The sequence below is a fragment of the Podarcis raffonei genome, chromosome Z (assembly GCF_027172205.1).
Source record: "Podarcis raffonei isolate rPodRaf1 chromosome Z, rPodRaf1.pri, whole genome shotgun sequence".
NCBI lineage: Eukaryota > Metazoa > Chordata > Lepidosauria > Squamata > Lacertidae > Podarcis > Podarcis raffonei.
The window spans coordinates 5,091,260-5,103,954 of NC_070621.1; the positions used below are offsets into that span (position 1 = coordinate 5,091,260).

At 46.4% G+C, this 12,695-nt stretch overlaps 1 protein-coding gene across 1 annotated transcript in view; it reads left to right on the top strand.

The window, feature by feature from the left end:
- Positions 1-12,695, top strand: part of COL27A1 (collagen type XXVII alpha 1 chain) — a 262,533-nt gene that overhangs the window by 226,509 nt on the left and 23,329 nt on the right. The window contains exons 44-49 of the mRNA XM_053374834.1: positions 1,847-1,900; positions 3,326-3,379; positions 4,473-4,526; positions 5,218-5,325; positions 7,465-7,572; positions 11,667-11,774. Of these exons, the coding sequence (XP_053230809.1) occupies positions 1,847-1,900; positions 3,326-3,379; positions 4,473-4,526; positions 5,218-5,325; positions 7,465-7,572; positions 11,667-11,774 (486 nt within the window). The remainder of the gene's footprint in view (positions 1-1,846; positions 1,901-3,325; positions 3,380-4,472; positions 4,527-5,217; positions 5,326-7,464; positions 7,573-11,666; positions 11,775-12,695) is intronic.

A 12,695-nucleotide genomic window follows, 5' to 3' on the forward strand; every position in this document is an offset into this window, starting at 1 on the left:
AATCCAAGTTCTCATCAGTCACAGCCAACGTGGCCAGTGGCCAGGGAGCAGAGGAACATAGGAAACGTCATTATACCAAGTCAGACCACTGGTCCATCTAGCACAGTGTTGCTACTCCACAACTGCTCCAGCTAGCAGAGGCTTTCCAGAGCTTCAGACAGGAGACATTTGCAGCCCTGCCTGGAGTTACCAGGAATTGAGCCTGGGACCTTTGCATGCAGCGCAGGTGCTGTAGCACGGAGTTTACAGCTCTTTGCCATCCCATCAGGGATGATGGGAGCTGTAGTACAAAGCATCTGGAAGGCACCAAGATGGGGAAATTGCTTCTGACCCTTCTCTTTCTTTCATTTCTGTGTCATGAGCATCATATATGTCCTAAATGGTTAGGATCTACGTCTGGGACAGCCAATGTTTTGCCTTCCGTATGCTGCCAGACTACTCAGCTCCCAGCAGCTCCAACCAGCTGCAGACAGTGTTTGATAACCTGCCACTTTCCTCAAGCATATAAACTTACAGAACTCACCGCACTGAATGCCTTTGAAACCCAGCCTCTTCCTTCTCCCTCAGTCATAAAGGCATTTTCAGATCTGCCTTATAGCAGGTCTCTCCCCACCCTACCAGGAGGTGCTGAGAATTGAACCCTGGCCCTTATGGATGCAAAGCTGATGTTCTACCCTTGAGCTAAAGTCTTTTTAGACTGTGAACCTCTTCCTTTTAATGCAATTACTTGTAAGGTGGCTAGCAGCTGAGACACTTTATAAATGAGAAATGCTGTAGTTATTGTTGTGAACTGTTGTGAACAGAGCCTGTGAGTGTACAACTGTGCACATACAGACTGACCCATGCAAATCATTCTGTTGCTTTAGAACTCATAAATTTCCTTCAGTGTTAGAAACAGAGATATGAAAGTTAGGAGCTAAATGGCACATTAAACCTAGGTTCTGGGTGCAACAATGGAATGTCTAGGCATGCTTTTTTATAGTAAGAATACAAAGCTGAAAGTGAATGAGCTGCAGCTAACATGTTATGTTCATTTTTCACATGGTCTAGTCCTTCCCCTGCCCATCCCCCTAATATTCTTAAGAGGGTCTCTTCTCCAATCTTCAGAGAGTAGCTGGAAGTGGGGAGGCAGAAAAAGGACCTCCTTTCCTTCCACTCTGCTGTTTGAATCTGAAATCTTAGTTGCAGTACTGCACCCAGAGCTCAGAAACTGCTTGCACTAATGAAATTCCCTGTCGCAAAATGTGCCTAGAACAATGGAAGTTTTGAACACTGATTTCCCTCTGTCTTTTGTGCCATTTGTGGAAGAGCCCCTGCCAAGGCCCACAACCCTGCAAGGGTGTGTGTGTGTGGGGGGGGTGTGTGTGGGTGTGTGTGATGCCACTCCCAACCTGTGGAGCCTTGCTCTTCCTCCTCCTTGTTGTCCCTCCATCTGAGTGTGCAAGGACTGAGCAGTGGGGGGAGATGGAACAGCATCCCCAAGCTGCTTTAGGCTTCCCTTCTGGCATTTATTTGAATTGGGCACCGAGTCATTGGACAAATGAATGGGCCGCAACTTTGGTGGCAAGGAAGTGGTGGGCCAACTTAGAGAGTGTTTATTGAGAGCATCTGGCCTAAAACATGGAGGCCCAACTGGTGTTAATAAACTGGTCAAGCACGTTAAAGAGTTTTAATGCTTATCCACTAAGACACTCCCTCACTGAATTTGTCCAGAGGTGAGGAACCTCAGGCCTGCTTTGTTTGCTGAAGTGTTTAGGATTGCTCAGACTCACTACTCTGCCCCTGGGAGGAAAGAAGGATCTCGGATGGCAGTTTAACTTGAATCTTCCTTCTCACTTCCTTTTAGGGCCAAGAGGGTATTGATGGAGAGAGAGGAAAACCTGGACAGCAAGGCTTACCCGTAAGAAGCTCCCCTCTGCCCACCTTTTGAAAGTTGTTCTGTGCATGGGCCAGGGTGTGCGTATGTGGAAGAGAGGGAGGGAAAACATGCAGAAATGGGAGATGGAACCAACATGCATGTCCTCAGGTCATAGAATCATAGAATCATAGAATCATAGAGTTGGAAGAGACCACAAGGGCCATCGAGTCCAACCCCCTGCCAAGCAGGAAACACCATCAGAGCACTCCTGACATATGGTTGTCAAGCCTCTGCTTAAAGACCTCCAAAGAAGGAGACTCCACCACACTCCTTGGCAGCAAATTCCACTGTCAAACAGCTCTTACTGTCAGGAAGTTCTTCCTAATGTTTAGGTGGAATCTTCTTTCCTGCAGTTTGGATCCATTGCTCCGTGTCCGCTTCTCTGGAGCAGCAGAAAACAACCTTTCTCCCTCCTCTATGTGACATCCTTTTATATATTTGAACATGGCTATCATATCACCCCTTAACCTCCTCTTCTCCAGGCTAAACATGCCCAGCTCCCTTAGCCGTTCCTCATAAGGCATCGTTTCCAGGCCTTTGACCATTTTGGTTGCCCTCCTCTGGACACGTTCCAGTTTGTCAGTGTCCTTCTTGAACTGTGGTGCCCAGAACTGGACACAGTACTCCAGGTGAGGTCTGACCAGAGCAGAATACAGTGGCACTATTACTTCCCTTGATCTAGATGCTATACTCCTATTGATGCAGCCCAGAATTGCATTGGCTTTTTTAGCTGCCGCGTCACACTGTTGGCTCATGTCAAGTTTGTGGTCAACCAAGACTCCTAGATCCTTTTCACATGTACTGCTCTCAAGCCAGGTGTCACCCATCTTGTATTTGTGCCTCTCATTTTTTTTGCCCTTCAATTGGGTTGCCCTTCAATGCCACAATCCTATGCATGCTGTATTGGGGATTACTGCCTAGTTAGCATGTTGAAGTTTGCAACCTAAGTGTCCTAATTGGAATCGAGCTTTGGTTTCCAAACCCTGCCAGAGGAGGTACACCACACTTCCAAACATTTGCAAAGAGGTCTTAGGTGCTTGCATGCTTTACTTTAAAGCCCACATTGGAAACTGCCTTAAGCTAAGTGAGGGCATTGATCCATGTATCTCAGCACTTCCTACACTGTGTCTGGCAGCAGCTCTCTGAAGTTTCAGTAAGCCTTCCTTAGAGAGGTCAATGATTGAACCTGGAACCTTGGTCATGCAAAACTATTCATCTACCACAGAGTCATGGCTCCTCACCTTCCAGGGCAAGCACAATCTTACCCACAAGATGTAAAAGCTAATTCCATATGGCTAGAACTGTCCTAGGCACAGTAATCTCTGTTCTTCATGATTTGTGAAAGACATCTCTGCCAGAAGGGTATTTTCAAACAGTTTCCCCACCCTGTCCCTTTTGTTCTCTTAGGGACATCCAGGACCACCAGGTCAACCAGGGCTGAAAGGATCCAAGGGCAATCCGGTAGGTTTGGAAAAACACCTCAACTTAGCCATGCATCCTGGCAGAGTTGCCCCACTTGCAGCGGGCATATGGGGTAGCCAGAGAGTTGTGAGGTTCGTGGGTTGGGGAGCTGGAAAGGAGAAGGTCTAGGAATGATTACAAATCTAAGTTCTCCCAGAGATTATGGACCTGTGATTGGGCTGTACTACTTCAGGACACAGGTGGAGACTCTCTTGATTGGATGGTACTCAATACATTTAAACTGAAGGGGAAATACACAGAGAGAGTAAGTAAGTGAATGAGTGAGGGAGTGAGAAAGAAGCCCTTCACTTAGGAAGTAAGCATGCCAAGGAAAAGAATTCTAGCTTAACCACCCTTAACATCCATATACAGAGGATTTAGATTCTTTGTTTTCTATATGGAAGAACATTCACCCACATGGGCTTAATGTGGTACAGTCCAACCATGTCAAATAGAAAATAAGAACCCACGATACAACAAATTGCAATCATCAAATGAAAGCACCACAAAGCAAGGTAAGGCAGCAATGAAGTCCAAGAGCAGAAAAGCCGCGGTGGCAGTCTGGATTATGTCAGTTAAATCTGGGATTGCAAGACTGGGGATTTGCTAAGGGGGTAAAGCCCCACTGCTCTCTAGCAAATCTGCTGTTCTCACATCACATGGAGCACCTGAGAGGCTCAGAGGTGAAGAGGATGAGGATTCTGGCAGACTTCCTTTTCCAGGGTTAAGAAGACCCAACTGATGATGCCTTGCTGAGCCCCTTCAAATAGATAGATAGATAGATAGATAGATAGATAGATAGATAGATGATAGATAGATAGATAGATAGATAGATAGATGATAGATAGATAGATAGATAGATAGATAGATAGATAGATGATAGATGATTGATAGATAGATAATGTCCCAGAGCTGGTAAATAAATAGATAGCTGATAAATAGATAGATAATGTCCCAGAGTGTTGAAATGAAATTATTTTTCGTTTTCTTTAATGATTAGGTGTGGAACTGGACTTCAAGGCACAACTGTATGAGATATTCCTGGAGCTTTGGTGATGCTTGGCTTATTTTCCTTTTCCTTTTTTATTTTCAGGGGCAGAAAGGAAAGCAAGGGCTTGGGGGTGCCCCAGGCAGCAGAGGCTTGCCGGTAGGTGATGAATGCACAGCCTGTTGGGGGTTTTTTGCTACACCTCTCAGTTAAGTGCTGAACATACATAGTTCCTTTACTGAGTCAGGCCATTGGTCCATCTAACTCAGGGCTCGTCCACACTTCCACTTGTGCCTAGAAAGCAGCAGTCCAGGCAGTTTTTGATTTGCCCTGCTGCTTTTCCTGGGAAAACTTGCTTTTTAGCACTGAATCAGAGCAAATGTCAATCCACAGAAAACTCAGCTGATGCTTGCACAGATTCAGCAATAAGGAGCAGGTTTCCTATGGCCTTTAGATGGGGGGGGGTGTCCCCAGGCCTAACTGGAGATGCTGGGGATTATTGGGTGTGTGATCTTAACTCCCTACACCGTCAAGAATTCCCCGGGGGTGGGGGGTGGACTACCTAGAGCAGCCTTGCTCAACTGGATGCCCTCCAGGTGCTCCAGATTACAACTCCCACCAGCCCTCGCCAGCGTGGCTAGTGGCCAGGGGTGATGGGAGCTGTAACCCAAAACATCTATGGAGCACCAGGTTGGGGAAGATTGCCATGGATGTGCTGTGCCAGCGCCAGCACCAGGCCGACTGCTCCATCCCCACTGCTGGTTTGCTGTGACCCTATTTCAGCATAGCAGAATAGGCAGCAAGTTTTCATGTTCTCACATTTCAGCCACAAATGCCTTTATATTCGCAGGGTCTTGTGGGGTTACCAGGTCCAAGAGGAGTGGTTGGAAGGCAGGGTCAAGAGGGCACCCCTGGCATTGATGGGATTCCTGGCAAAGATGGCAGCTTTGGACAAAAGGTAACCATCTGGAGGGCCAAATGTTCCCACCCTTGATTTATATAATCACTGCCTCTGCGTTATTCTCTGCTGGGTGATGCCTTGCAGCTGGACCTTCTCCCTCCTGAGTGGATCCTTCCTCCCAAGTAGATCCTACTGAGTAGACCTCTACCCCAAGGCTGTCTGGGAATAAGCCCCATTGAACTCAGAGGTTCTTGAGACACATAGAAATGTGCTGCAAGATTATCTATACGCTGCCCTTCTACTGTAGCAACCATGCTCAGGACAACATTATGCAACTTATTTTTATTTATAAAAATAGTTATATGCCGCCAAATCATATCAAATATCAATAAAATGTACAGGCACAGTGAAACATGAAACACCACAAAGCAATACAAAATAACCATTGAAATGGCTGGCTAATCAAGAAAGCTTAAATAGCTGCATTATTTGCATTAAAAGGTCTTTAGGAGATGCCTGAAAGTCAATGGCAAGGGTGGCTGCTGAATCTCTTTCCAGGCACAGGGCTGTGCTTTAAAGATCTGTGTCCTCGTGCTCTTTCTCTCACCCCAGAGCTTTCCCCACGAAAACCCACTTCTTAAAGCTGAAGCACAGCTTAGGGCAATTTGGGGTTTCCATGTATTGCCGTGTGCTCCAATTCAGCACTTAAGAGCGAGTTTCCACGGGGAAAGCTCCAGACTTCAAAAAAACAAGAGTGCTTTAAAGTGTGGTCTGTGCCTGGAAAGTGCAGAGGAAAATAAGTATGGACAAGACCTCTGCTGGTGGAAGAGCCTTCTAAAGCATGGAACAGTTGTCAGACATCATGTTTCTTCCACTCCCCAACTCACGTAATTGGCTGTTGGTAACACAAATTATCTTCACTTCGAAACACACACACACACCCTTTCATCAGTATGCCAACACTTTATATTGTTTCATTGGTAACCTAAGAGGGAAAACTCACTGGAAGGACAGATCGTGAAGCTGAGGCTCCAATACTTTGGCCACCTCATGAGAAGAGAAGACTCCCTGGAAAAGACCCTGATGTTGGGGAAGATGGAGGGCACAAGGAGAAGGGGACGACAGAGGATGAGATGGTTGGATGGTGTTCTTGAAGCTACCAGCATGAGTTTGATCAAACTGCGGGAGGCAGTGGAGGACAGAAGTGCCTGGCGTGCTCTGGTCCATGGGGTCACGAAGAGTCGGACACGACTAAACGACTAAACAACAACAAGAGGGAAAATGACTATCACTCATACTTAACCTAAACACAACCGCAGGGACACCTGATTAGGCATTTTGCTATGCATTGTTGAATGTTACCTTATTCTGTCCTTTGTTATTGTTTTTGTTTAAACCAATCCATAACCAAGAACTTGTACATTGACCACTAAGAATGAACCAGCCGTATGTCATATGCAAATTCATTGTGCTATTTTTGTGTTATACAAATGACATGAGAAGATTTGGTCTGTTTCTAGGGAGCAGCAACTGCTCCATTCTTCTTGTAACATTGAGTTCCAGCTATTTTGATTTCCCCACCGTAGACTAGAAAGCCAGCAGTGAACTTGGACCTTAGCCTCCATTCATTGTGAGGAATTTTATCTATGCTGCATTTTACTAAATGGGGCAATCAGTCTTTCCTTCCCTGCTGGGAAGCACCCTGTGGGGGGGCTTTTAAAAGATGCTGTGTGAGTGGAATCAGGCCCAAAGGACACCTATTGAGGCTTAAAGGAGTTACTGTACTCCCAACTCTCTACTACATAGATTAGTTTCGGGGTTTCCTGGCATTATCTACATTTGTCAAAATATAAATGAATATCAGCAAAGTGAGTAAATGCTGAAGCTTCTGGATATTATTAAATGCACATAAGGGATACAAAGTTTATTAGAAAACAGTCCAGTTTATTATGTATCGCAATAACAAGGTGCAGGATAATGCTCAGCCACATGGTATATTAGGAATCCTGCAGAGGTCGATTTCATTAACCTTTCTTCTTGTTTCTTTTTCATCCTTTTTGTCAGAAATGTAAGCACCAAAGAATATTTATTGCTCATTCTGTGTCATTTGATCCTTTCCCCTCTGTAATCCCCCCCCCATTTGATAACAATTAAAATGTTTAAAATGCACAACTCTCTCTCCCCACCTTTCTCAAGGGAGAACAGGGTGAAGATGGAGAGGAAGGCACCCCAGGAATGTCGGGCAAAAGAGGGAATCCTGGTGTCCTTGGTCTTCCAGGAGCTCGGGGCCCCCCAGGAATGAAGGTTAGTTTCTCCCCTCCCCCTTTGCTTTTACAACCAGAGGTGAGAAGGCAAAAAGGGCAGCAATTCACAGAGAGCAGTTTCCCCTCCCCACCAAAGAATCAGCCCCCAATCCCTTCCTTAACATCAGAGCTCTCCTTCTCTGCCTTCTTCTCCCACATTATAAGCTCTGAGTTCCATCTTGCTTGGAGTCTCCAGTGGCTGGCTCTGCTCCCATCGTTCTCCTGAAGGAGAGGGCAGTGAGGGTGGGCGGTGGGGGGAGCACTTCTAAATCTAACTTCCCATTGAAAAATAGCCTTCAGGCAGGGTGACAAAACCACAGATCCTCCAAATATTCTTACTCCTTTCGGAATCAAGACAATTTGCCAGTCGGGACAGAATTATTTGCTGCAATTTGCATTAGGTGGTTCATTCCAGGCCAGTGTCCACAACCCATCCACAGCAAGCACTTTGATATATTCTCCCCAGTTTTACTGTGGTTGGTGTCCCTGGACCAGTTAGAATGCATTCAGGATGCTTTCTGTTGCTGCTCCTGCAGTTCTGTTCCAAGGGAGAGGAGTTTAGATCACACACCGCTTCAGGTGAAAAGGAACAGGCAGGTTGTGTAGTTTTGTGTTGGTTTAAAGCAGGAGCAGGGAGCCATGATCAGATTTCTCTGGTGTGCTGGGAGGAAAGGACTTCCTTTCTTGGAGGGCAGTGCAGAAACGCTTCCCCTCCACCTCCTTAGCCTTGCTATTTCTACTCCATCCCAGCTTCATAGAACGTACACTCCGCTCCATTCACACTGTAGACATTGGCGGAAGCCATGACTCTTCAAAGTGATGGGATACTGCTTAAATGCGTAGTGCAGATGGGGCCTCTGTGTGTGTGTGTCAAGTGTGAGTCTGCCGGTTGTGGCTTTTGACTCCACATGCCCCAAGCCCCACCTGCTCTTTGCTGCCCAGTCCTCTGCTATTATGCTACTGTTTAGCTGTGTTTTTGTTTTAGTGATATCTGTTTCTTGTTTTCATATTAGAGGTTTTTAAATGCTAAGTGGTTCAGGCATGCTTTTAAATTACTTAAATAACCCTCCCTGTCTACGAAAGACCAAAGGCCAGGCAGGGTGGGTAGGTGGGACTGGCAAGGACCACTTTACAAGGGACCTCTTTACAGGATGTAATCCAAAATGCAATTCCATGAGTTCACCACACAGGGCAGTTGCACTTGGAGTCTGCGGTTCCCCAGATTTGGCTCTGGCAGTTTCTGACAGCGCTGCTGCTCTGATCAAAATCCATACCCTTTGCAGCTGTTCTAAAGTTAAAGTCTTGGGAGAACTGATCATGCAGTTCCTTGCATATCGCACAGTTTAGCCCTCATACCCAAGCAGTATGAGGAACGTAGAGGCACAGCCAGCAGAGGAGAACTGGGAAATCAAAACTCTTCAAACACACACACACACCTTGATTGATTGAGTTTACTTATATGCCACTTTTCCACAACAGGCTGTGCACAAAGCAGCTTACAGCAAACATTTGAAACATCAAAATACAGAGCATTGGAAATACAAATACTGTATACATAATACAGTAAGTAAAAAAATGGCAAAAATGAACAATGTGGCAAACACAGAATAAATTCAGTGTTACTAAATATAAAATAAGAAATCTAGGCTTAAATGGATAAATACATAGCTCAATAGAAATACAAATATAATCAAAACAGAATCCTGTGTGAATACATCTCTCAATCATGTGCCTGTTGTATTTTCAGTTACAATAAGGTGGAACAATAGCTACTTCACTACAGGAATCTGTAGATGCAAATGATCTTGAGGAAGGAGCTCTTCCTGTATCCATTCTCTTGGCAAAATCAGCAAAGTCCCACCATCTTCTTTACTTTACCCCCCCCCCACACACAATTTTTTCTTCTTCTTATTTTGTTCGTGATCTTTCCAGAAGTGCTGCTTTGCTAAGGCATTTGATACCAAGATGTAGTATGAATGTAGTAACACTGGACTTCTTCCAGTGTCTAGCAATGAAAGCCCCAGCTGCTTTGGGGGATTACTGCATTTCCATAGAGCCAAAACTCTTTTGACTCTCCCTTCACAAGCCAAAAGTTAGCTCAATCTTTTTACGCTGCACCTTATCATCATATAAATATATCTGTGTGCAAACCACAACATTTAAAATCAATGCAAAACAAACCAGCAGTGTAGCAGTGGTTGCCAGTGCCTGGGGCAGGCCGGAGCACTCACGCTGGGCAGGAGCGCTCATGCTGGGGGGGTGTGCCAGCCCAGTCTTCTCCACTGCCGCTGGAGTGACCCCAGCAGAGCATAGCAGGGCCGCACTGAACCACCTGCCTGCCCACGCAGGGGGAAGCCCAGCCAGCCAACGCAGCCATTGGCAGGCAGAGAGGAGCACCAGGCCAGGCCACACTGGGGGCGAATGCGTGGGTGTGCTTGGATCATGCCCCCTCAAAAATTGTGCGCCCAGGGCCACAGCCCCCTGGCACGCACATACCCATGCTACACCCCTGAAACAACAAAAACCAACACAGAGAACATTTTTAAAATGCAGCATGTCCGCATAAAAGATGCAGTATCGGTCATTTTCAAGAGAAGGCTTTCAAGAACAGATCAGTTTCAACCTGGCGCCTGAAGCACATTGCAGAGTGTGCCAGGCTCATCTCAGTGGGAAAAGAGTTCCATAACTGGATGCACTTTTCCTAGTTCAGCTTCACTTCATGCAACCTGAGCAGACTCCTGCCTCAGCTGGTGCCCAATCTGGTGTTTGATAGAGAGAGTGAATTTGATATCTGCCTTCTCTAGAACCCACCTGACCCACGGGCATTGAGTTATCTCTTCTCCCTGCATTTTATATTCCCTCCTTGCCCCCCACCCCCAGTGTGGTTGCCTAGTGGTTCAGGGAAGAGTCTTCGCTGGCCTACCTGGAGAATTCCTGGAGTTGAACCTGGGACCTTTTTGCATGCACAGGATGTTTTACTATTACTGGGATATCTATCAACCTTCACTTTAAAAGAAAGTTAAGCTCCCAGTCCTCATGGTTCTCAATAAAGCGGCAGAATCAAATGGCAACACACAGAACTGTTTTGTACCATGTCAGGCCATCTAACACAGCAGCAATGCTCCACAAGAGTTTCGTAAAAGAGTCTTTCCCAGGCTTACCTGGAGGCGCCAGGATTGAACCTGGAACCTTCTGGGTGCAAAGCAGGTACTACACCATCAAGCTACAGCCTTTCCCTAAAGTTACCCAATCTTTCCATGTCCCGAAAGCCAGAGGTTTCAAGATTTGCAGCTCTAACGCAATAAATGCACAGTTCCTATTGGTTTGTTCGCTTGTTCGCTTGCTTGCTTATTTTTTAAGAGAGGCTGGGGGTGGGATGAATAAGGGATCAATTATCCTTTTGTTAATGTGGTACTTTTCAGTTGGCAGTTGCTGCCCCCTAACGGCTGCAGCTAGAATAACAGGCTGACAGTCAAGTGTGACACAAGAGTGATATGCCTCTTGGCTCGTCTCTGTTCTCCTAGTTCTCCTGGCTTACCAGGGAAAGTGCCTATTTTCTGACAAACTCCTTGTCAAAAGTTCAGGGTGTGTGGCAAGATCAGAGACAGTCACAAAATTTCCATTACACACAAAAAAGCAAAATAAGTCAACTTAGTTGGCCAATAAGTGCAGGAAAGAATCAAAATCCACATTATGGCCATACCATTAGAAGGCCAACCAAAATGTCTTCAAACAGCATGCAGGCTCTCAGGTTCTCAAGAAGTTAACTTTGTAGGTGCTGGATTCAGATGAAGTCAGCAGTGTGTGAGTCCCTGGAATTATTTCTGTAACTGGGAATGGGGCATTCCACCACTCCTCCCTCAGGCCGCCTGTTGGGGATTCTTTAGTTGAGATTCTTGCATTGCAGGAGTTTCGGCTAGATGCCCTTTGGGGGTTCCTTCCAACTCAATGATTCTTTGATTCTAGTGTAGGTGCTTCAAGTCATCAGATTTAGCCGCAGTACTGCCAGGAGCTTAGCCACCTGTGCCATTGTGTAGTATACAGTGAAGAGTTTTTTTCCATTGAATGATATTGACACTCTCCATTGCTTTTTAGGGAGAACAGGGGTTGCCTGGGCAGGCTGGCCCTTTAGGGAAACGAGGCCACCAAGGTGGGATGGGCCTTCCTGGACCCCCTGGTGAGGCAGGACCAAAGGGGCAGCTGGTAAGTAGATGTGTCATTCTTCTTAAGCGCTCTCATTCTTGGGCCAAGGAATTTAAATGACTCACATAGGTCCTGTTATCAGAATGCTCCTTATCTTCAAATTCAGTTATCTGAACACAAAGAATTATTCCCAAACCTCACTGCATGGATGGCTGATTCAGCTATCCAAACAGCCTGAGTTTGCCACTTCCGTACTTGTCTGCACTGATCAGAAGGTTGGCAGTTCGAATCCCTGCGACAGGGTAAGCGCCCGTTTCTCGGTCCCTGCTCCTTCCAACCTAGCAGTTCGAAAGCACGAAGTGTAAGTAGATAAATAGGTACCACTCTGGCGGGAAGGTAAACAACGCTTCCATGCGCTGCTCTGGTTTGCCAGAAGCGACTTAGTCATTCTGGCCACATGACCAGGAAGCTGTACGCCGGCTCCCCCGCCGCAACCCCAGAGTCGTCCACGACTGGACCTAACCGTCAGGGGTCCCTTTACCTTTACCTTTATTTTCAGGCAGAAACAAGGCAAAGAGGGAGAGAGTTCAGACTAATAAGGGAGCAGGACAGATTGGACCAATCAGTTTTCCCTTTGTCTCCCTTTTTCTGGTTGACTGCAGCCATTTTAGGAAGAAACCATGGCGGGAGGGGTGTCCTTTCAGGGGAGGAGGGGTGGGAACAGAACAAATTGGCCCTACCTCTGGTGACCCCAGATTGCCTGCCACTACCACGTTGGCTCAGAATAAGCTGAACTATTTCACAAAGAGCTGGAGAGGGAAAGGGAGGACATGCCACTTGCCCTCCTTCAAGTGAACACTGTGGGTTGAATCCAGCCAAAAGTCCTCTTTGGGTGTTCTGTCTTTGTGTTCACTTTGGGGGCTGGAGGGGGTGGTGGAGACAAATGCACTCGTCCACACACACCCTCTTGCTGTTTTCATT